Source organism: Coloeus monedula (assembly GCF_965178545.1).
Source record: "Coloeus monedula genome assembly, chromosome: 29".
Taxonomy (NCBI): Eukaryota; Metazoa; Chordata; class Aves; order Passeriformes; family Corvidae; genus Coloeus; species Coloeus monedula.
The window spans coordinates 3,900,725-3,923,290 of record NC_138809.1 but is presented as its reverse complement, the minus strand read 5'-3'; the positions used below and the strand labels follow the sequence as shown (position 1 = coordinate 3,923,290).

At 62.8% G+C, this 22,566-nt stretch overlaps 5 protein-coding genes across 10 annotated transcripts; 4 read left to right on the top strand and 1 right to left on the bottom strand.

Annotated features, from left to right (window-relative positions):
* The first annotated feature begins 2,781 nt into the window (after window positions 1-2,781).
* On the top strand, window positions 2,782-5,072 carry APH1A (aph-1 homolog A, gamma-secretase subunit). Of its 4 annotated transcripts, none has more exons than XM_082298544.1 (7): window positions 2,782-2,900; window positions 3,321-3,479; window positions 3,707-3,780; window positions 3,954-4,019; window positions 4,097-4,255; window positions 4,409-4,532; window positions 4,687-5,072. In XM_082298544.1, exons 1-7 carry the CDS (start codon window positions 2,788-2,790, stop codon window positions 4,796-4,798), a joined length of 807 nt encoding a protein of 268 aa, XP_082154670.1. In that variant the 5' UTR covers window positions 2,782-2,787; the 3' UTR covers window positions 4,799-5,072. The 4 variants fall into 4 exon arrangements, with proteins under 4 accessions (XP_082154670.1, XP_082154671.1, XP_082154669.1 ...); XM_082298545.1 differs by having other exon boundaries at window positions 3,897-4,019; window positions 4,097-4,224; window positions 4,679-5,072; XM_082298543.1 differs by having other exon boundaries at window positions 3,897-4,019.
* Window positions 5,073-5,470: 398 nt separating this feature from the next.
* On the bottom strand, window positions 5,471-8,234 carry CA14 (carbonic anhydrase 14; the record flags this gene model as incomplete). The annotated part of the gene is made up of 10 exons (XM_082298642.1): window positions 5,471-5,552; window positions 5,651-5,735; window positions 5,925-6,054; window positions 6,126-6,283; window positions 6,371-6,437; window positions 6,512-6,607; window positions 7,025-7,167; window positions 7,235-7,414; window positions 8,035-8,055; window positions 8,183-8,234. 10 exons carry the CDS (start codon window positions 8,232-8,234, stop codon window positions 5,471-5,473), a joined length of 1,014 nt encoding a protein of 337 aa, XP_082154768.1.
* Window positions 8,235-9,171: 937 nt separating this feature from the next.
* On the top strand, window positions 9,172-11,460 carry CIART (circadian associated repressor of transcription). The gene is made up of 5 exons (XM_082298928.1): window positions 9,172-9,486; window positions 9,941-10,245; window positions 10,469-10,544; window positions 10,628-10,706; window positions 10,799-11,460. The coding sequence occupies exons 2-5, from the start codon at window positions 10,012-10,014 to the stop codon at window positions 11,082-11,084; spliced, it is 675 nt and encodes a 224-aa protein (XP_082155054.1). The 5' UTR covers window positions 9,172-9,486; window positions 9,941-10,011; the 3' UTR covers window positions 11,085-11,460.
* A 200-nt stretch (window positions 11,461-11,660) lies between these two features.
* Window positions 11,661-12,949, top strand: MRPS21 (mitochondrial ribosomal protein S21). 3 transcript variants are annotated; one of them, XM_082298486.1, is made up of 3 exons: window positions 11,661-11,840; window positions 12,169-12,261; window positions 12,734-12,949. In XM_082298486.1, the coding sequence occupies exons 2-3, from the start codon at window positions 12,179-12,181 to the stop codon at window positions 12,912-12,914; spliced, it is 264 nt and encodes an 87-aa protein (XP_082154612.1). In that variant the 5' UTR covers window positions 11,661-11,840; window positions 12,169-12,178; the 3' UTR covers window positions 12,915-12,949. The 3 variants fall into 3 exon arrangements, with proteins under 3 accessions (XP_082154612.1, XP_082154611.1, XP_082154613.1); XM_082298485.1 differs by having other exon boundaries at window positions 11,662-11,840; window positions 12,172-12,261; XM_082298487.1 differs by having other exon boundaries at window positions 11,796-11,807; window positions 12,172-12,261.
* Window positions 12,950-13,086: 137 nt separating this feature from the next.
* PRPF3 (pre-mRNA processing factor 3) lies at window positions 13,087-22,431 on the top strand. Its single transcript, XM_082298886.1, has 16 exons — window positions 13,087-13,146; window positions 14,690-14,871; window positions 15,347-15,477; window positions 17,913-18,059; window positions 18,175-18,258; window positions 18,366-18,586; window positions 18,890-19,196; window positions 19,814-19,980; window positions 20,410-20,492; window positions 20,602-20,745; window positions 20,940-21,039; window positions 21,145-21,258; window positions 21,399-21,517; window positions 21,786-21,869; window positions 21,955-22,016; window positions 22,203-22,431. Exons 2-16 carry the CDS (start codon window positions 14,727-14,729, stop codon window positions 22,347-22,349), a joined length of 2,055 nt encoding a protein of 684 aa, XP_082155012.1. The 5' UTR covers window positions 13,087-13,146; window positions 14,690-14,726; the 3' UTR covers window positions 22,350-22,431.
* The last annotated feature ends 135 nt before the right edge of the window (window positions 22,432-22,566 follow it).

Genomic DNA, 22,566 nt, shown 5'->3' with positions numbered 1-22,566 from the left:
AAGTTTTCCCCGGAGAGGGTTAGTGCCGCTGGATGCGTTCTCATATGGAGGGAGGATGGTTTTGATTACGTTCTAACGGAGCAAAGCAGAGCTATAAATAGCAAATTCTTCTGGGAGAGAAGGAAGAAATGCTGACTGGGAGCCAGAGTCAGTCCTGACTTCCCGTAAAATCTTGGGGGATTTTCTTGTCTTGGCTTCATTTCCCCGTACCGTGCCTCAGTTTCCCCATCAAGAGAAGGAAACGTGAACAGTCATAGATTTATTTTATTTTATAGTGGGTGAAAACACTCTGGGGAGGAGAAGCCGACAGCGGAGCTCCTGCGAGGAGCCGGCGGGATCCAGGTGGGAACTGGTGCAGACTGAAGGGGGAAGGAAAAGGGGAAGCGAAGGAGACAGAGATGAATAAGGTGGTGAAAAATCAGTATTTTGGTGACTCTTGAAAATGGAGGTTATAAAACCAGGAAAGAGCAAGATGAGTCTTGGATGGTCCAGAAGGAGCTGTGTTTTGGGGCGCAGGGCCATGGAATGGGTTGGGAGTGACCAAAAAGTTTGTCTCATCTCCTGTTGATTTTAAAACAAGGATTTCTGCAGATTTTAAGGAATCTGATCGATTTTAAGCCAAAAATTTCCCAAAGCAGACTTTTTTTCCTACCAAGAGTGGACCCAAGTGAAGAACTTCTTCAGGGCATCCCAAAGCCAATTCCCAGCCTCCCTGGGGTTCTCTGTGCTTTGCAGAAGGAGCTTCTCCCGTCCGTAGGGAGATACTTGGCAAAGGGTTAAGTGCCAAGGAATGCCGAGCAGGAAGTGAATCTCTTCACAAGACCCTCCTCTCCCTCCTCCACAAAAATAACATCGAAACTCAAAAGTCCCAACCCAAGCAGAAATCTGAACTCGTTGTGAAGAATCCCGCCAGGGCTCAGCCGGGAGGCACTGGGGGAGCGCGGGAGGGTTAAAAGATCATGGGATTAGAGGAATGGGGAGGGAAGGGGCGAGGAAGGTCCGTGAGGATGGTTATGGCTTATCCGATGGGTGGGTGGGGCTGAACGGACAAACGCTTGGCGTGGGAGCTGCGAGTCAGGATTCAGCGGGGTCTGCTGGCTCAGGGCTGGGAATGACCCTTCAGGACTGGGTGTAATGGCGTAAGACTTGCAAAAATTGGGAAAAGATTGGGAAAGCTTGGAGAATCCACTAAGGGACCTGGATAAAATGTGCCATAAGGTGGTAAAAGGGGGAAACAGCTGCTCTTCCCTGGCTGTGACCAGCTGGAACATCCCAGCAGCATCCTGCATCCCAGGTGCAGATCCCGAATTGTGTTTCTGGATGGAAAAGGAAACCACTTTATTTTTGCTCTGGTTTTTTTTTTTTTTTTTTCCCCTTTTTTTCTTACCGATTCTTCACATCTGGCACCAGGGAGCAAACCCATTGCAGCCACAGAAAGGAGCCAAACCAAGGGTTTTTCCATCTCCCATCCCAAAACCTTGTTTCCTGTTCCCCAAATCCCTATTTTGCTCAATCTTTCTGCTTTTACGTCTTTATTTTTTAATTATTAAAGTTTTTGTGCCAAAATCCAACAGTAAAATCTGCCACAACAACAGAGCAGCAAGGGAGGGAAAACTCAACATGTGAACCAAAACAGAGGGGAAAAGGAAGGAAAAGGAGAAAAAAAGAAGGGAGAAGGAGGCTCCTGGTTCCTGCCATGCTGAGGGGGCTGCATCCCAGGGATGCTCTGGGCATCCAGAGCCTGGTGCCGTGTCGGGGGATTCAGTCCAAGGAGGAAGGTGCAGATGAAGTCGGCGGTTCTCGGATGCGTTGTGTCATTTCCCAGATTTAATAGGCGGAAGCAAAACAAGAAGGGAAATTAATGCAACGCAGCCGGTAGCTCCGGTTCTTCCCTGAACAATGCCTCGTGCCTAGGAGGTGGCATTCGCAGGATTCCTGCGGAAGAGGCTGGAGGGGACATTGTTTGGAGTTTTCCTTGCAGGAGACGTGAAGGTGGATGAAAAATCCGACCCCTCATGGCACCAGCGCCCAGCGCTCCCTGCGGCACCATCAGTCCAGAGGGAGGGGGAATGAGCTGCCCATCCCATGGGAATCCGGAGGGAGGGGCTTTGGAGCCGGCCAGGCTGTTCTTGCTGGACGATGGAATGTTTATAGTCTAAATAAAGTTTTCCTGCTCTTCCCAGCTCTTCTGTAAACAGCGGCGGTGGGGGACAGAATCAGAATGGGAGCTGTGAGGGGCTTGGAATAAAGGAAAATGCCGGTTTAAAGAGGAATTCCTTGTAAAGAGGAGAGGAGAGGAGAGGAGAGGAGAGGAGAGGAGAGGAGAGGAGAGGAGAGGAGAGGAGAGGAGAGGAGAGGAGAGGAGAGGAGAGGAGAGGAGAGGAGAGGAGAGGAGAGGAGAGGAGAGGAGAGGAGAGGAGAGGAGAGGAGAGGAGAGGAGAGGAGAGGAGAGGAGAGGAACTGGGAGTGGGTGATACTGGGGACAGGTGACCCTGGCGATGGGTGACCCTGCGGACAGGTGATGCTGGGCACAGACCGTGTCAGGCTGTCCCCGCGGTGTCCCGCAGTGCCGCCGCTGTCCCGGCTGTCCCCGCTGTCCCGGCTGTCCCCGCGGTGTCTCGGGTGTCCCCGCGGTGTCCCGGCTGTCCCCGGCCCGGGACTGGTCCGACCCCTCCACCGCGGGGGTCTCCGGGCCGGCAGGGGGCGCTTGCTCGGGTCCTCCCGGCCGGCAGGGGGCGCTTGCTCGGGTCCTCCCGGCCGGCAGGGGGCGCGGTGCCCGCGGCCGCCATGGGCGCCGCCGTGTTCTTCGGGTGCGCCGCGATCGCGTTCGGCCCCGCGGCCGCGCTCGTGCTGCTGACGGTGGCGGCGGAGCCGCTGCGCGTCCTCGTGCTGGTGGCGGGGTGAGCCGGGGCGGCCCGAGAGCGGCGCTGAGGGGCCCGCTGGGGAGTCCGGGAGCCCGTTGCGGGAGGTCTGAGAGGCCTTTGGGGGATGCTCTGAGGGACCGTCGGCGGGCCTGGGAGAGCCCTGGGGGACACTGGGTGCTGGTGCTGCCGGGGGCGGCTGAGGGAGCTGTTCTCGGTGTGAGGGAGCCCTGGGTGCTGGTGGTGCCGGGGGCGGCTGAGGGAGCTGTTCTCGGAGTGAGGGAGCCCTGGGTGCTGGTGGTGCCGGGGGCGGCTGAGGGAGCTGTTCTCGGAGTGAGGGAGCCCTGGGCTGAGGGGGCAGCACTGGCGCCGCTGGGCGCTCCCAGCCCGGCTGTACCGAGCAGCTCTGCCCGATGCCGATGCCCGGAGCGCCAGCAGGGTGTCCCGTTTTCCCCCCAGGGCGTTTTTCTGGCTGCTGTCGCTGCTCGCGGCCTCGCTGCTCTGGTTCGTGTCGGTGCAGCTCAGCGGGCGGGAGGACGCGGCGCTGCTGCTGCTCGGGGCCGCCGCCGCCGTGCTGCTACAGGAGCTCTGCAGGTTCGCCTGCTTCAAACTGCTCAAGTAAGAGCCCGCCCGGGGGCCCGGGGAGCTGTGCCGGTGGCTGGGGTGTCCCAGGGGTTGGGGGAGCCAAAGCAGATATTGGGGCTCTGTGTCCAGAGCAACCCCACCAAGTCTGTTCCCTGTTAAACCCCGGGAACGAGCCGTCTCTCATCGCCCGGCGCTGGCCCGTGCCTCTCCCTTCCCTCTCCCGTGGGATGGGGGCTCACGCTCTCTCTCTGGCGGGCCAGGAAAGCAGATGAAGGGCTGGCGACCCTCAGCGAGGATGGGAGGTCCCCGATCTCCCTGCGGCAGATGGCTTACGGTGAGCAGACCCCCGGCGCCGGGTGCTGCATCCAACTCTCCTGCCCTTCCCTGAGCCCACCAAGCCCGGGGCTGTGGAGGCCGCGGGGGCTCCCCTGACCCCCGGCTCCCCTCCAGTGTCCGGGCTCTCCTTCGGCATCATTAGTGGCATCTTCTCCATCGTCAACATCCTAGCGGACTCCAGCGGGCCGGGCACCGTCGGGATCCACGGGGATTCCCCGTACTACTTCATCACCTCCGGTGAGGTCCGGGGACACGGCAGGGAGTAGAAGGAGGAGGAAGGCTCTGGTTCTGAGGCCTCATGTCTCTCCCCACAGCCTTCCTCACCATGGCCCTGGTACTGCTCCACACCTTTTGGGGCGTCATCTTCTTCGATGCCTGTGAGCGGCGCCACGCCGGGGGCCTGGGGCTGGTGGTGGGCGGCCACCTGCTCGCCTCAGGGCTGGTGAGTCCTGGGGGTCCCCGGGCTGGAGGAGGTCAGTGAAGGATTTGGGGGGCACGCGGGGGGTTTGGGGGCACACAGCTCAGCAGGGGTTCAAGGTGGGTTTCCACAGGGCTGGGCACTCCTTTCCCTGCCGTGGCTGTTTGGAGGGGTCAGGAAGGTGTGACCCGCCTCTCTGTGTCCCCAGACCTTCCTGAACCCGTGGTACGAGGCCAGCCTGGGCCCCATCTTCATCCTCACGCTCTGCACCGGCCTCTGGGCCTTCAGCACTGCTGGCGGCTCCTTCCGCAACATCCTCAAGTGCCTCTCCTGTAAGGGGGGGCCGGGGTGTCACTTCTGGGGGCTGGGGGGGCCAGAGCTGCTGGGATGGCTCTTGTTGGACGGGGGTCACGTTCCCGGGGGCTTCCATGAATCCCCAAACGACCCCCACCTTCAGAAGTGCCCCTTTGCCCCCCAGGTAAGCAGGAGCCCGAGGGCCGGGTCATGCTCTACTCGGCGCTGCAGGTGCCTCCCAAGGAGTGAGGGAGCCGTGGAGTTTGTGTCTGACCAGTGTTCCTGGGGGGCCTTTGGGGTCTGACTGATGCTCCCAGGAGACTCTGGGGTCTGACCAGGTCTGACCAGTGCTCCTGGGGGATTTGGGGTCTGACCACCACCCCCTTCCCTTTGTTCCCAGATTCTGGTACACCTTTCCTTCAGTTTGAGGCTCTGGGCAAGGCAGGGTCGGCCAGATGCCCTGGGGGAAGTCCAGGCCTGGGGAACTCAGGGCAGCACCCCCCATTCCCTCATGTTTGTCGCCCTGGGGGGGTCCCTACCCCTGGTGCAGCCACTGGTGCTGGGGGTGATGCGGGACTGGGGTGCTCTGGGGTGGGGGTGGGGGGCAGCGGGACTGGGGTGCTCTGCTCTCCTCACCCCTGTTCAGCTCCCAGGGGGGTTGGAGGTGCAGCGGGGGGTAAATTATTTTTCGATTCAGAGTAAAATCCTTTTACAAGAGCACGGGACACTGTGGCTGCTGGGGAGAAGGGGAAGGGGAGAGGGGTCGCTCCCCCCATCGTGCTCTGCTCCAGCCCTGGGGGGCACCCAGGGGGTCCTGGTTTCTCGGGGGTGACAGGATCCAGCCCCAAAGCCCTTCAGAGGCCCCCACTCCCTCCCCACAAAGAGCCACCAGGAGGGGGAAAGGGCTTTATTTGCAGTGGGGCTGGGGGCGGGGGGCTGGGGGACAGTGGGAGCCCCTCCCAGCCCAGCCCAGGGGTCAGCGGGAGGGTCCGGCGTCCATGGGGGAGCGGCGGGAGGAAGCCTTGAACACGACGTCCTGCGCCTGCGCCCGCCTCGCACTGCCGGGGCAGAGAGCGGGGTGAGGGGGGAGTCTCTCCATGGAGATCGGGGCCCCCCTGCTGCGGGGGTCCCTCTGAGGGCTGGGGGGGGGTCTCACCGCATCCGCTTGGCCCCAAAGTGGACAGCGAGGAAGAGGCCGACGCAGCCGGCGACGGCGCCAAAGATGATGGCGATGACCTCACCTGTGTGACACCGGGGGGGTCAGGGGGGCCCGGGGGTGACCCCCGCGCCCATCCCGGCCTGGCCCTACCTGTGGAATATCCCTCTGGCTCTGTAAGGGAAAGGGTGGGTCAGGACCAGCACCTCGTGCCCGGCGAGGGCTCCAGGAGCCGTGGGAGGGTGCAGGGGGCCCTCCCCAGCCCTCCACTCACCCCTGGGGAAGGACGAGAGCACCAGGCGCTGGTTCAGCTCCTGCGGGGCCCGGAAATTGTCCACCAGGAGCTGGGGCTCCTCGGGCTCAGCCTCCTCCGTGGAGTAAAGGCTTCCCTGGAGCTGCTCCAGCTGGAAGGGGAAGGGGGCAGCGCTGGGGGCATGTTCGCCGAACGCGGGGGGTTCCCCAGAGCGGCTCCTACCTGTGCCCGGCTGATGCGGACGGGCTGCGGGAAGAGGCTCCAGAGCACGCTCTGGAAGCAGGGCGGGGTGGTCAGGGACCCGTTGTACCGGTAGTAGCGGTCCAGGTGCGTGGGCAGCAGGTCCCGGATGCTGAAGGACGGGATGGCCACGGTCTGCCCTGTGGGGGGGAGCAGGTGGGGGTGCCGAGAGGGGGATTTGGGGTCCCCCCCGCCTTCTGCCTTTGCCACCCCCTCCCCCTCCTCACCTGTGTAGCGGATGCTGCCAAGGTGCCTCAGGATGTTGTCGTAGGCGGGGTGGGGGTCATCGCCCACCTGGGGGAGCGGGGGGGGGGGGTCAGTGAGGGGCTGGAGGAGCCGGGGGGGCTCCGTGGGTGTGGGGTCCGTACCTCCAGGAGGACACCGAGCACGGCCAGCCCGCCGGGGTGCTGCTGCGCCGCGCTGGCATCGGCAAAACGCTCGGCGTCGAAGTGCACCACGTGCATCTGCAGCACAGCGGGAACCCCCTGAGCCCCCTGCCCCAGCTCCCATCCCAGCATCTCTCGCAGTGCCCAGACCTGCTGCCCGCTCCCGGACCTGCTCCCACTCCCATTTCCCACCCGTTTTCTTCTGCATCCCATCTCCTCCCTGCACTCGTTTCCCATCCCTGGACCCATTTCCCTCACCACGACCCCTTTTCCATTCCCTGCAGCAAATTCCTGCAGGGCAAACCCATTTTCCACACTGTTCCCATGCTCTTTCCCACACCGACACCCCATTCCCACAGCCATTTCCCACACAATTCCCATGCCACTTCCTTACCCCAGGCCGGTTCCCGTGCTCCTTTCCCACCCCATTCCTCAGCCATTTCCCGCCCCCAGACCCATTTTCGGAGCTGTTCCGCGGCCGGTGCCCGCCGGTACCTCGGCGGGGGCGCGGTGCCCGTCCAGCAGGTGCTCAGCGCCAGCGGCGTGGCCGGGCCGGCCCCAGTGGAAGTGCAGCTGCACGGCAGCGAAGGTGTGGGGCAGCCCCCGGAGCCGCAGGGACGGCGGCAGCGCCAGCACGGCTACGGGACAGGGGGTCAGCAGGGCTGGGACACCGGGGACTCCCCGGCTCTCCCGCCCGGCGCTCACCGGTGTGGCCGTTGTTGGCGAGGGTCAGGCGGGGGCTCTCGGGGCGCTCGTAGCCCTCGGGCTGCAGCGGCGGCAGGGACGGGTCCGGCTGCGCCCGTGCCGTGGCGATGTCGATGGGTGACTGCGCCCGGCCCCCGCACTCCGGGTGTCCCTCGTGCCAGTGCTGCTGCCCGTGGGGCCCTGAGGGGGACCAGAGCCCAGGTGGGACCCCCCCCCCCCCACCTCACCCCGGGGGCTGCTTCACCCAGCGGGGCCCCGTGACCCAAAACGCCCTCGGGGCCCCCCGAACCGGGACACGGGTGACATTCCCGAGGGCCTCGTTAATCTGCTGGGGACATTTTTTCCGGCCGGGGGAGCGGGGACAAAGCCGAGCCTGCAGGGCCGGGGGGGGCACCCATGGGTCCCCTGGGCCCGGCAGGATGGGGCTTAGCGGGATTTGGCCAGGGCCGGATCCTAATTGGATTTGGCAGCAGGAGCCTTATGTAAAGGAGCACAAAGGGACCATTGGAGCGAGGGGGGCGAGAAGGGGGGCAGGACGGGGAAAATGGGGGGCTGCACCCATTCCCCCCCCGCCTGTTTTAGGAGACCCAGGTATGTAGGCAGGGGAGGGGGGGGGTGTCACCCACCCCACCTCCTGCCCATTTGGGGGGACCCAGGTGTCCAGGATCGAGAGGGGCCTGTCACCCATGCACCTCCCTACCTGCTGGGGACACCCATGTGAGCCCCGCAGCTCAGGGGGTGTGGGGGTGGTTTCGGGGTGTGGGGATAAATGGGGGCTCTCTGGGTGGGGCCCCACTCACCCTCGTACGTCCAGTGGGGACCTGCGGGGGACAGCAGAGGCATTGGGGTGGGCGCTCGGCTGAGCCCCCTGGCCCCACATGGGGCACTGGGGGGGCTGGGGCTGCACCCCAGAGCGGGATCTGCCAGGGGCACCCCGGGGGGACTCACCAGCGGGCAGGGCGGGGGCCAGGCCCCCTAGGAGCAGCAGCACACTCAGCATGGCGGGGGGCAAGGGGGGCCGGGTGCCACCGGCCCGGCCCTAAATACCCACCCAGGGGGACGGGCCCCCCCGGTGGGACGGGGAGGGCTGGAAGGGCCATGCCCGGGGTGTCGGGGTGTGGGGAGGGTGGAGATGGGGCTGTGGGCTTCCAGGGGCTCTGGGGCTGCAGTCTCCAGGCTTGTGGGGTGAGGGGTTTGTGGGACTGGGGTTTGCGGGACTCTGGGGGGCTCTGCGGGTTTGGGGGGCCTGAGGGGAGCCCCGGGCCTTGTGGAGGGTCGTGGGGTGGGGGCCTGGCGGGGTCTGGGGGTCACCCTGGGCCTCCTGTGGCGGGAGAGCTGGGCAGGGGGCTCTGGGCCCTGGGCGGGATTTGGGGGGCAGATGAGGGGGTGGGGGGGGTTTGGGGGGGGGGGTTTGGGTCGGGAGCGCGCGGGGGGAGCGGCGGGCAGACCCCGCACGCGCTGCCCGGGCCCCGCCCCCTCCCCGAGGAGCCCCGCCCCGCGGGCGGTCCCCACGCGCGAGCGCTGACGTCACGCGGGTCCCCGCCCCCACGTGAGGGCCCACGCGCCGCCCCGCCCCGGTTATGTAACGGCGGGGGGCGGGGCCGCCGCGCCCATTGGCCGAGACGCGCCGCGGGACCGCCGCCCATTGGCTGCGGGCACGGGGGGCGGGGCCGGTGGGCCGGGGGCGGGGCCCGGGACCCCGCAGAGCCCCCCTGCCGCCCGCCAGGGGGCGCTGCCCAGCGCCGCGTGCCCCGTACCGCCGCGCGGGGGGGCGTGGCCATAGTCCCGCCCTCCGGCCAATCAGCGCGGGGCGGCGGCAGCGAGCCAACGGGAGCGAGGGGGCGGGGCCTCGCGGGGCGCAGCGGCCAATGGGAGCGCGGCGGGGCGGGGCCCAGGCGGAGGCACGTGCGGCCGCGCACGTGTCCGCGTGGGGCCGCCGCGGGCGGGGCGGGACCGGGACCGGGACCGGGGACAGAGAGACCGGGACACCGGAACAGCGACAGCGGCACCGGGACAGCGACCCCGGCACCGGGACACCGTTACCTGCTCAGGGACACTGACAGCGGCACGGGAAACGGGGACGGCGATACCAACAACGGCATCGGGACACCGGCACCGGGACAGGAAGGGGGCCGGTGATACTGGAACAGTGATACCGGCACTGAGTCAGGGACGGGAACAGCGACAGCGGCACCGGGGCACCGGCGCTGGGACTGGGACAGCGGCACCACCGCAGCTGCAGCCGGGAGCAGGTGGGACCCGGGGTGACCGGGGCCGGGGGTGGTCCCGGTGACGGGGCTGGCGGGTCCGCGGCTGGGTGGGGGGGTCCGGGTTGTGGTCCCGGCGGCTCCCAGTGCGGGGGGGAGGGTCCCCTTCACGGGTGGGGCTCCTGCAGGGCGATCTCAGTCCCGGGGAGAGGGCGGCAGGCGATGGAGTGAAGGGAGCTGGTGGGGGGGTCCCGGGACTGGGCAGTCCCGGGGCCGGGGTGTGCCGGGGCTAAGGGAGGTGTCCTGGCACTGGGGATGGTCCTGGGTGAGGGGTCCCTGCACCCTCACCCTGTCTGAGGAGATGCCAAACCTGCCCCCCCGGGCCCTGGGAGGTGTCACTGGGGGTGACACTCCCACGAGAGAACAAGGCAGTTCTTCATCTTCCATTTTTGCCCGATGTCGCCCCTTTTTTTTTTCCCCGTTTCTCTCCCTCCCCCAGGCAGCCTCGGCCGGGAGACCCTGCTGGAGCGGAACCCAGGGAGAGGCTCCTCTGGGGGGACCACCCCCGCCATGGAGCCCCCCGCCCGCGCCTGCTCCTGCGGCTCCCCGGCCTCTGACAGCGAGGCCGAGGCCGGCAGCTCCCCCCGGAGCCCCCCCAAACCTGACCGCGGCCGCAAGCGCCCGGGGGGGCTGGACCGAGCAGACCCTGAATCGCCGCCATCACCCCGCGGGGGGAAGCGTCCGCGGAAAGGAGAGGGGGGGGATGCCCCTCCCAACGACGGCGATCGCCTCTTCGCCCAAAAAGTGAGTTTTTGGCAGAAAACGAAGAGGCACCCCCAAAGATGGGAGGTGGGGGAGGGCTTGGTCCCCTAAAAAGATACCTGGGTGTGCCTCAGTTTCCCCACGTGAAACGAGCGGGTGGGGATGAGCAGGATTCGGGGGCTGAGAGGGCAGTGCGTGGGGGGTGAGGGGGGATAAGAGGGTTGGGGGGTGCAGCCCAGTCACCCCCTCCTGCCCTTCCTCGCAGTGCCGGGAGCTCCGGGGCTTCATCCGGCCGCTGGCGGAGCTGCTGGAGGGGCTGCGCCGGGGCCGCTATGACAGAGGTGGGTGCCCCCCGCCCCCCCATATTCCCCCCAGACACCCCTTTTCCCCTACGGAGAATTCACGTAATTTTGGGACTCCCCAGGGCTGAGCAGCTTCCAACAGAGCGTGGCCATGGACCGGCTTCAGCGGATCATCGGGGTTCTGCAGAAGCCAGAAATGGGGTGAGTGTGCCCCCGATGTCCCCGGGGGTGGGCAGAGGAACACCCCCGTGGCTGCCCCCCCGCAGAGGGTGACAGGAGCTCTCTCCCCGCAGTGCCCGGTACCTGGGGACGCTGCTGCAGGTGGAGGCAATGCTGCGGCTCTGGTTCCCCCACGTCGCCCCCAAACCCGCGCTGGACCCGGCCCCCTCCGCAGCTCCCCCCCGCCGCCGCCCCCCCGCCGGCCCCCCCGGGGCTCCCCGGTGCTGCCGCCTGCCCGGGGACCTCCCCGGGGACCTCGCCCTCGCCGGCCCCGTGGGGATGGCGGGGTCGTTAAAGCACCGGGGGTCCCCCCAGAGCCAGGCCAGGACCCCGGAGTCCCCCCCGGCGCCGGACGTGTGACGCCCCCCCCGGCTCGGGGGGGGGGAAAATTTCTTCTGCATTTCTTGGTTTTGCCTTTTTTGATTGTTTTTTTTTTACCGGTGGTCAGTGAGACCCGCGGGCGGGCGGGACTGACCGGGGGAGGCCCCGAACCCCCCCAGAAGCCCCAACCCCGGGGCGGCCGCGTGCCTTGGCCAGAGCGGAGCCCCCTCCCCGCGGGGGCTGGGCCCACCCGGGCTTGTGCCTTCCCCCGCGGCGTGGGGCTGGGGGCGTGCATGGCCCCCCCAGAGCGCTGGTGGGCGGCTGAGGGCTGCGGACCCCGAGGGGTGGCGGCTGTCGGGGGCTGCGGCCCTCCCAAGCGGGGCTGTCCCACGGCCGGCCCCGATGGAAGCAATAAACGCCGCGGGAGCGGCCGGGGCCACCCGGTGTCGTGTCCTCTGTGCCTTGGGAGGGCGGGGGGTGGGTTCCTGTCCCCGGGGGAGTCCCGTCCTCGGGGGGCTCAGAGCCGCCCCCAGCCCTTGGCGCTACTTCGTCGCCCTCCGCTGCGGGACCCCGAGGGCGCACGGTGCCTCCAGTCCCGACTACGGCCAGGGCCGGCAGGAGGGAGAGGCCCGGGGCCCGCACAGAGCCCGAATGTCCCCTCCGGTGCCGCCGCCCCGAACCCCGGCCCCGGCTCTGCCCCGCCGGAAGTCCCGGCGGACCGGAAGTCCCTCCCGCCGGAAGTTCCGCCATCAGCCGCCTCAGGTCCGGGCGCGGAGCGGCCGCGGCTTCACCGGGGTCAGTTGGGGACAGGACCGGGACCAGGGCCGCGACCCTTCGGCCGGGGCCCTACCGGGAGCGGTCTGACCAGGATCAGCCGGGGGCGGGGGGAGTCGCAGGGCAGGGGCAGCGCCCCGCCAAGACCGTTCGTGGGGCGGGGGATCCCCGCGGTGTTCCCTTGGGGCTCTGCGGGGCGGACCGGGCCCTCCGCGTCCCCGGGAGCGGGGTGGGAAGGACCGGCCCTTCTCTGTCCCGGGGGTTCCCCGCCGTGTCCCGGGGAGGGGGCAGGAGGGACTGGCTCCTCCGAGCGCCGGGGCCGCCCGGTCCCAGCCGCCCCGTCCCGCAGCAGCGCGGCCATGGCGAACCACCTGCGCTTCGTGGGCCGCACCGTGATGGTGCAGAGCGGCAACGTGGAGGCGGCGTACGGCGTCCTCAACAGGTGAGGAGCGGGGGGAACCGCGGCGCCGGGCGGCGTTTGGGCCCGGAGGGGCCCCAGTTCCTTCACGCACTGGGTTCAGAACCGGGATTTCCTGAGCGGGAGGTAACGGGAAGGTCATGCCGGGCTTTTCTCGTCAGCTCCACGTCCTGCCGCCCCCTCTGATGTGGGTGTCACTAGAGGGAAATACAGGAATAACCGAGCCCAGAACCAGGCGAGGGCAGCGCTATTCCTTGGAAAGCGGAGGAGGAGATGATCCCACGGCTGAGCTGAGTGCTCCCGCACACACCTTCGTTACTCCCAACTTAGCGGGGGCGATTCCTTCCCCTCCTCACGGATGGACGGCGAGAACGAGCCGATGGCCCTCATGGGGACCGAGCTGCGCCCAGTGTTCGCAGCGTGGGGTGGTTCTTCCTCCCTCCTCGCACATCCAGAACCTTTCCTGCCGCTGTCACCGTTCTCTCCCTTCCCGCAGGATCCTGGCACAGGACGGCGTGGCCGAGGCCGTGCGGCGCTCCCGGTACTACGAGAAGCCGAGCCGGGCGCGGCGGCGGCGCGCGTTCGAGGCGTGCCGGCGGGTGTACTGCACCGAGATGGCGCGCAAGATCGCCTTCCTGGCGCGGAGCAGCCGGCCGGACCCGTGGCTGGGCTGCTGAGGGGAGCCGGCCCCAATAAAGCCCTGTCGCTCTGATGCCCGTTAATTGAGTTTGGTTAATGACGGCGCGAGGGAAGGGGCGGGGCGGGGCGGGGCGGGGCCGAGCGCGCGCGCCCCGGGACCCCTCCTTCCCGGCGCCCCGCGCGCGCCGCGCACGCGCCGCGCGTCCATTTCCGCTTCCGCCCCGACGCGCCGTCACCGTCAGGGGCCGCCGGGCCGGGACCGGGACCGGGGTGAGGGAACGGGGCCGGCGAGGAAAACAGGACTCCCTCCGAGGGCGTGGAGGGGATGGAGAAAGCGGGAGGGCTGCCGGGAGGGAGGCGGTGGCGGAGGTGGCCCCGGGCCCGGCCCGCGCGGAACCGCTCGCCTGGCGCGCCGCGCTGAGGGGGCCGGGCCGGGCCCCGGTCGCAGCAGCTCCGCGGTGGCGGGGGCTGCGGGCCCTGCGGGGCCGCTGAGGTGCGCGGGACTGGGGTCGGCGGGAGCCCCGTGTCTCCGTCCGTCCGTCCGAGGCCGAACGAGGCGGCGGAACCCCGGCGCGGTCGGGCGGTGCTCGGGTACGCGTTCAGTGATACTGAGCGGGGTTACGGGGCTCGTGTCCCCCCGGGCCCTCGGAGCGCTGCGGCTGCTGGAGCTGCTCCCCACGGGCACGGCTCTGCGCTCCCGGGGTTCCCAGGGAAGCACCCGCAAAGCTGCTGCATCTCCTGCCGCTCTTGCTGGAGCTCAGGTCGGGTGGAGGCTGAGCCGGCTCTAATTCCACGAGTTTTGTGGTTCATTACGGAGCTGTTGATGCGTCGGGGCCGTAATTTGTTAGTTCTGCTTGTCCTGAGCCTCTGCTGTACAGTTTCTTGGGGGAAACGCCAGGAGCCGGGTTTGTGCTCTATTTGGACCTGCCTCCGAGGAAGCTGCCAGGAAAAGTAGAACCCGTGGAGGTTTCCAGGTTCTGGAGGGAGCCCGGGCCCTGCAGGGAGCAGCAGTCACCTCCTGGAACTGCTTGTGGACCTGAAATTCAGAGGATCTGTGTTAGGAGTAACCCCCGGGGCCCTGTTCCCAGGTCCAAGAAGGATAACTGAACCCTAGGATCCCATTCCCAGTGCCAGGAAGGACTCCTGGAGAGGGACCACCATGGCCGAGCTCATCCCTAAGGAGATTTTCCCCGCGGTTCCCAGATCCGATTAGGGCCTGGAGCCAGTTAAAAGCGCCTGCAGCCACAGCCCGGTCTGTGAGCGCTGCAGGATGTGAGGGGATGCGAGTGCCAGGAAACAGCCCGGGTTTGGGGCTGCACACTGGGGAAGGGGCTCAGACTGGTGTGTGCCCCTGACACAGGGTGAGTGGGAGCGGCAGGTTCTCCTGTGCCACGTGTTCCACTCGCAGGGCATCTCTCTTCCCAAACCACAGAGCAACCCCACGGAGGGATCTGGGGGGCTTGGAGGCCTTTATGCCTGGGCTGGCAGCATGGAGAGATGTGGGGAGCTCAGGGAGGGGCTGTCCCGAGAGCAGACATTCCTGGGCTGTTTCTGGAAGCACAGGAGCGCTGCGGAGCGTCCGGCCGGGATCCGCGAGGGAACGCGTGTGGGATGCAGCAGGTCCAGGGTCCCTTTGCGGGGTCAGGACCTTCTTCCTCGTGGGGCTCGGCTCGTTTTAGCCCAAGGTTTAAAAACAAGGGAGCACAAACGGTCTCCAGGAGCTTTTCCCACCCGTGGATGTGATCCTGAGGGAGGAGGGCACGGAGGTGACGATGCCCCAGGACCCTGTTTTATGGCCTGTGTCTCCTTGCAGGTCCGAGCCGGGGGGTTCCGCTCAGCCCCGGGCAGAGATGTCGCTGTCCAAGCGGGAGCTGGACGAGCTGAAGCCATGGATCGAGAAGACGGTGAAGCGCGTGCTGGGCTTCTCGGAGCCCACCGTGGTCACCGCGGCGCTCAACTGCGTCGGGAAGGGCATGGACAAGAAGAAAGCGGCCGGTACGTCCCGTGGGGGGTCCCGAGCTGGGTTTGTGAAGCGGCTCAAGCCTTCCCAGGGTGGAGGGGCAGGGGCACAGGGCAATTCTCTCAGCCTCTGTGAGGTGAATATGGGCAAATCCACCAGACGAGACTCAATGGGCAGCCTTGGAACATGTTACAAAATCCAGTAAGTGAAAACTAATTCCTTGTTAAGGAATTGGAAACGGTAATTTAACCAGGGTGCTTTTTCTGCCCATTACAGCCCTACTTTGCTTCTGCCTGAAGCCCGGACTCCCTTAATCTCTTGGTTTAAAGCTCCTGACAACAGGATCCACAGATCCCAGAGGCTTCCAGAACCTCAGAGGCCTCCCTTTGTTTGTAGAGTTGAATCACATTTAAGTGTTCTACAGCTTCCAAGGAATCTCTGTGTATTCTCCATCCTCCTGCTCACCCCAAGCTCACAATTCTGCACTGATAGGACTTTCCTCTTTTCCAGACCACCTGAAACCCTTCCTGGATGATTCCACCCTGCGATTTGTAGACAAGCTTTTTGAGGCAGTGGAGGAAGGACGAAGCTCTCGGCACTCCAAATCCAACAGCGACCGGACCCGGAAGCGGGAGCTAAAGGTGATTATTGCTTATTGATTGGTTTTTCCTGTGGTTGGGTGGCCTGGAGGCAGCACTGGTGCTCTGGCACACTCTCCTCTTCCAGAGAGGTACAGCTTGGAACGTTCAAGAGAAATGACTCCTCTCCGTGATGAAGTGTGGGAGCCTTTACCTTGCGGTTCTCTTTCCCAAAGCGAGGTGGAAGCCTGGCTTTGGCTTTCTGTTAGGCTGGCGGAGCGAATCCACGGGGGTGCATCTCCCTTCTCCTCGGTGCTCCTTTTGCTTGTGTTTTCATTTGGAGCCTGGGAGAGCTGCTCCCAGTGTGTTCCCATCGCTCTCTGCCCCGCGTGTGGCTCCGTGGTGGATGGTCTGGTGGGTTTTCATTCCCTTTCTCCACCCAGAATCAACAGCAGGTGGTTTTTGGCAGCTCCTGTCCTAGCACAGGGTTGATTCCAGCTGGGATTCCATAGCTCTGGTGTTTCTCCCTTGTCTGGGATGGTGCAAGGCTTGTGCATCCAAAGCTGTTTTCACTTCCTTTCTTCTCTTGAGGACTTTGCTCACCATCCTCTAGAATTGCATTTTCCCATCGCTCTGCTGAGCCTGACAGGCCCTTTCCGTGCTGCTCCTACTCAGTGATTTGCCTTTCACTCTTCTTGAGGTTCCTATTTTATGGCAGTCTGGCTTTCCCTGACACTTGTGGTCAGCACTAACCTCGGTGAGCCACAACAATCCCATTCAGGATCTGGATCTCTTTGGGAGCGCTGGGACAAGCTGCCTGCGCTCCCTGTTTCCCACCAGGAACTTGCTTTTCTTCCCTCCGTGGCAGCGGGTGCTGGGCTGGTCCCTGGGGCTGTGGGAATGCGAGGGTTGAGCAGGGCTGGAAGTCCAGCTGCTCCCCTGGGCCAGCTCGGGGGCACGGCACAGGTGGGGACATTGGCAGTGCCATCACGTGATGGTGGCAGGAGCGTGGTGACAGCCCGGTGGGGTGGCTGGAGAGCAAGCGCTGGCAGAGGGATCTGGTGCTGGCAGAAGGGATCTGGTGCTGGCAGCAGGAGCAGAGCTGGGGGTGCAGCAGGGGACCCTTCCCCAGTGAAGCCACAGGGGTGCCTGGCCTGAGCCAGAGGCTGGGCAGCAGCAGCAGAAGCTGATCCTTCTTGTCTTGGCTCCTGGCATGGAGAGGGGTGTCCCTCCTGCCAAATCTTCACTCTTCTCTCTGGAATCACATTTCTTGGAACTTCTCCATCACGCTCTGGGTCTCTCCAGACCCTGCAGGAGCACAAACTGGTCTCTGAGGTGGTCAGGTCATGGCAGCACTTGCAGACTGACTGACCCTGCCCCAGCGCAGGCTGTGGAGAGGAATTTGTCCTGGCACACGTAGATCCCATAGCGTCGGGCAGTGATGGTTCCCAGCGCCACTTGCCGTGCCGCTTCCCGCTCCTCGGTTCGCTCTGGGGTAGGTCATGGCTTGGGAAGGTCAGGAACTGAACGCAAAGTTTCCACACTTTATACTATGGGCAAGTCCTTTCTCTTGAACTTGTAGGTTTTCCAAGAAGTACCTGTGTGGCTGAGGAAGTGTCCTTGTAGGATATGAACCGTTGTAGTGAAGAAGGGATTGCAACTAACGCTTACAACCGGTGTGTATATTTTCTTTTCAAATAACACCTTGACACACACACTACAGTACCCACCACACGGACAGATCCAGGTTTCCATGCACAAACCAGGCACTGACGATGGAATCCACGGCCGCAGCCACACGTGCTGGGCTGGGCCTGACCAGAGCTCTGTGGAAAACGTACCGTGCCTTTTGTTTGGTGACCTGATGCTGCTGAAAGCCCATCAGCAGGCTTGTTGCTCCATGTGCTCTCTGAGCTGTGCTTCTCTGGAGTGGCTCTGGCCTTGGGTCTGGGCTGGAGTGTGAGGGAATGCTGCAGGTGTCCCAATCCTCCCCGGGTCCAGGGCTGCATCCTCCTTCTGGGAGGGCTGCATGGTAGGACAGCGCAGATTCCTTCACCAAACCCTCTGAAGGTGGTGGAAGACATGGAAATGTTTTTATCCCAGTCAGGTCAGCTCTGGGCAGGCTTTTTCTATCTTTCTATGTCGCTGAGACCTTAAATCCGGGCAGGCTTTTTCCATCTTTCCATGTTGCTGAGACCTTAAATCTCCCCAGTGCCAGTCCCCCGCTCTGAGCACCCGAGGGAGCGGTGGCGGCTGTTGCGCAGGCGCATCCCTGCGGTGTCTCCTGCCCTTCACGTTCTTGCATGGACGTCATTGGTGTTTCTCTGGTGGAGGACCAGGGCCCAGGCTCAGCATGGGCTCAGCCTGCACGTGCCGCCCCGGAATTCTGCTGAACGGAGCCGGAGCTGAGACATGCTGCTGATTTCTCATCTCAAATCGTGCTCTGGGAGGAGAATGCTCCATTCTAACCACAGCTTTCTTCTCTTTCTTTACATCAGGATGTGTTTGGTGATGACTCGGAGGTGTCCAAGGAATCCTCTGGCATCAAGAAGCGGCGCATCCCCCGGTTCGAGGAGGTTGAGGATGAGCCTGAAGTCATTCCAGGCCCGCCGTCGGAGAGCCCAGGGATGCTGACTAAGCTCCAGGTCAGTCTAGCTGGGCCCTGTCCCAACACGGTGTAGAGTTTATCCTAACTTGTATCCCAAACGGAGGAATCATATCCCAATGGCAAAGAAAAACTCACTGTCTGCTTTTCCACAGATCAAACAGATGATGGAGGCAGCCACCCGGCAGATTGAAGAGAGGAAAAAGCAGCTGAGTTTCATCAGTCCTCCGACACCACAGGTACCTGCCAGAGGCCTTGGGCAAATCCCATATGTCCCTGGTCCTTGTTTCAGCTGTGATACGTTGGCCTGGGTGTGCTGGAACAAAACTTCCTTCTCTGTCAACAGCCCAAAATTTCTTCTTCGTCCCAATCGGAACGGCTCCCCATCGGCAACACGATCCAGCCCTCGCAGGCAGCCACGTTCATGAACGATGCCATCGAGAAGGCCAGGAAAGCTGCGGAGCTGCAGGCCCGGATCCAGGCTCAGCTGGCCCTGAAACCAGGGCTCATCGGCAACGCCAACATGGTGGGGCTGGCCAACCTGCACGCCATGGGCATCGCGCCGCCGTGAGTACCCGATGGGGCGGACGCCGGAATGCCGGGCAGGGACTGGCCAAGGGTTTCTCTGGTGCTGTTGGGTCCCCAGCAATGCTTTAACCGCTGCTGAAGGAACCAATTTTATATTAAGGAGGTGAAATGGAGGTTCCTCTCCCTTGGCCAAGATTCCCAGCTTGTGCACGCAAGGTTGGAGTCCCTTCTGGCAGTACAGATGGGCTGTAAAAATATGGAAACTGTGGAAATAAACTCAAATTTCCTTTGAATCAGTGCTGTATTCACATCTGAATGCAACATATCTTGTCCTGCCCCCAGGAAAGTGGAGCTGAAGGATCAGACCAAGCCGACGCCGCTGATCCTGGATGAGCAGGGCCGGACGGTGGATGCGACCGGGAAGGAGATCGAGCTGACTCACCGCATGCCGACCCTAAAGGCCAACATCCGAGCGGTGAAGAGAGAGCAGTTCAAACAGCAGCTGAAGGAAAAGCCCTCGGAAGACATGGAGTCAAACACATACTTTGACCCCCGGGTCTCCATAACCCCGGCCCAGCGGCAGAAACGCACCTTTAAGTTCCATGAAAAAGGCAAATTTGAGAAAATTGCCCAGAGGTTGCGAACGAAGGTATCAGAGGTCTCGTCCTGCTAATGAGAGCAAGGCTGGGAGGGGATTCTCCTCTCCTAGGCTGGGAAGGGACCTGGGCTGGCTTTGATTCAGAAGTCTTCCAGTAAAGTCACCTGAAACTTTTCCTTAAAAACCCCGTTCTTGTGGGGAGGGTGCCCAAGTCAGGGCTTGTGTGTGTAAAGGCTCTTGTCACCACTGTCTTCACCTGTTGAAAGGCAAAATCTCCTTCTTTTGACAAAACATTGGAAGTTCCCAAGAGAACAGATCCCTCTCTGGGTGAGGGATCAACCCGGAAGTGGAGATTTAAAAGGAATTTTGTTAAAATGCTCCAAGTTGTTGGGGAGAAGGGGAGAGGCAAAAGTCCAGGGATACAGTCCTTAGAGGGAGATGTTCCTTTGGGAAAGTTCCATGGTCCTGAAGGACTCAGGAGTAAGAGCAGAGTTTTGGCAGGCTTGGGAGCTTCCCTTCGCCATCACGTGCTGTGTGGTTCCTCTCGCAGTCTGCTTCAGGTTGTTTAAGGACCCAGATAAATCAGCAGGTGATCCGTGTTCAGCTTTTCACAGAGGTTCTGCTGTTTTGGAATGACCTTTCTGTTCCATCTTCCTCCTCATTCTCAGGCTCAGCTAGAAAAGCTGCAGGCAGAGATCTCCCAGGCTGCCAGGAAAACTGGGATTCACACTTCCACCAAGTTGGCTCTGATCACCCCTAAGAAGGAGCTGAAGGAGGGGGAGATCCCAGAGATCGAGTGGTGGGACTCCTACATCATCCCCAACGGCCTGGATTTGTGAGTATTTCCAGGTGCTGGTGGTTCTGCCACAGCAGGAATTCCAGGAGCTGCCTGGAGATAACGCTGTGGGTCTGGGAAGCACGTGGAAAATCAGGCCAGACGTTTGTGCTTGAGCATTGAGTTGCACCTCTCATCTCCAAGATCCAGGCACTGGGTTTGCTCCCAAAGTCTCTCTGGGGACTGTGGAGTTGGGGGGATATTTTAGCCCAGAGCTGGGGAGATTTGGTTTGGTTTGGTTTCCAAGCATGAGCATTCTGCATGAGCTGTGTTCCCCGTGGATGTGGGACCTGCCTCCACACCCCGAAATGGGGGGAGACACCTGTATCTTAACACCATCTCACTGTGGGTCTCCTTCAGCCCATCTGGGATTTGTGCAGGAATTCGTGCTGGGAATTCTGCCATGATGCCCAACTCTCTCCTTTCTAGAAAAGGCGGGGCGATCTCAAAGAAGGACGAGTACTTCGGGATCACAAACCTGGTGGAGCACCCGGCCCAGCTCAACCCCCCGGGTATGGCCCTGGCTTGGGGGGTTTGGCTGTGTCCTCCTGGTCCCAGTGGGGCCCCGTGTCCCCCCGTATCCTCCAGGGCACTCTCCTGATGGTCTCATTTCCCTGCCAGTGGACAGTGACACGCCGGTGACCCTGGGTGTGTATTTAACAAAGAAAGAGCAGAAGAAATTACGGCGCCAGACACGGCGAGAAGCCCAGAAGGAGCTGCAGGAGAAGGTCAGGCTGGGCCTGATGCCACCACCTGAGCCCAAAGGTGAGTGACAGCCAGGTCTTGTCCAGGCACGGATGTGTTGGGAATGCTGTCTGGGATTGCACGGATCTGAAACTCACGGACGGTGGGTTTACGTGTCTGCAAGTGCTCTGGTGGGAAAAAGGTGTCTGATGGGAGCCTCTCTCACTGCCATGTCCCATGGAAGCCCTCCCAGCTCCTCTTCCGTTCCCTTGCAGTGAGGATTTCCAACCTGATGCGGGTACTGGGCACGGAAGCTGTCCAGGACCCAACCAAGGTGGAAGCTCACGTCCGAGCGCAGATGGCCAAGAGACAGAAGTAGGTGGCACCTTGTGCTGCGACGTTTTGGGACATTTTTGGATGGATTTAGCGCTGGTGGTTTGTTTAGGACCGGTCTTTTCAGTGCTGCCTGTTTGCTTCCAGGGCTCACGAGGAAGCAAACGCGGCAAGGAAGCTCACGGCAGAGCAGCGGAAAGCCAAGAAGGTGAAAAAGCTCAAGGAAGATGTTTCACAGGGAGTTCACATAGCTGTGTACAGGTGAGTGAGCTCAGGGAGTTCAGTGCACTCCCAGGTGAGCTCTGTCCTGGCCCAGTTGGGGCAGAGAGGGACCTCTCAGGGCTGGGAAAATAGTTCTGGTTTTCCACAAATATTTGATGTTTTTTTCATCTTATCCTTAGGGTCCGAAACTTGAGCAATCCAGCAAAAAAATTCAAAATTGAGGCGAATGCTGGGCAGCTGTACCTCACGGGCGTGGTGGTCCTGCACAAAGATGTCAACGTGGTGGTGGTAGAAGGAGGTGAGGCCTCCTAGGCAGGCTTGGGTCACCACGGAGCATTCCGGAGCTTGCCTCCAGCAGGAATTGCTATGGAAATCGGTGACAGGGTTAGGGAAGGACAAGGAAGTGAGGAGGCAATTAGAAACTCCCTTAATTACATCTCTAACAGGGTTAGCAATGACTGCAGGGTGCAGTAATCCGGTCAGAAAACCCGGATCATTCCATGAGGAAGGGAGCCTCTGCCAACTGCAGGTTAAGGGATTTTTGTTGTGTCTTGATTCTTCTGCAGGCCCGAAAGCACAGAAGAAATTCAAACGTCTTATGCTGCATCGAATAAAGTGGGATGAGCAGACGTCAAACACAAAGGGAGAGGGTGAGCGATGCTGTGCTGCTGTGAGAGGGGGGAGTCCTGCTCCACCTTCAGGGCTAAATGGGCTTTATTGGCGGGGTTTTTCCAGATGATGATGAGTCTGACGAGGAGTCTGTTAAGAAAACAAACAAATGCTCTCTGGTTTGGGAGGTGAGTCATGGTGGTGGTCCCATACCAGCGTGGGGCTGAGGTGGGATCCAACTCTCCGTCACATTCCTTGAGCTGTAGCCTAAAAAAAACCCCCGCGTATTCCCGCGTTCCCCACGTCCCCGGAGCCGCGTTTCCTGCGCAGAGGGTGAGAATTCGGGTAGGACGTCACCCCTTGTCTCCCACCAGGGCACGGCAAAGGATCGCAGCTTCGGCGAGATGAAGTTCAAGCAGTGCCCCACGGAGAACATGGCGCGGGAGCACTTCAAGAAGCACAGCGCCGAACACTACTGGGACCTGGCGCTCAGCGAGTCCGTGCTCGAGTCCACGGACTGAGCCTGGCCACGGCGCCGCGGCCACTCCTGCCCCGCAGCCCCCAAGCCGGACAGCTCCCCTCACTCTTCTCAGCACCCCCATTAAAGACATATTTTTTAAAACAAATCGCCGTTGTGTGTTTTTGGGTAAAGGGGGTGAAGGATGACGTTGCCCCTGCGTTTGACGTTGTTGAGGGAAGGGACAGGGGCCTGGGAGGGGACCGGGGGAGCAGAAGCCA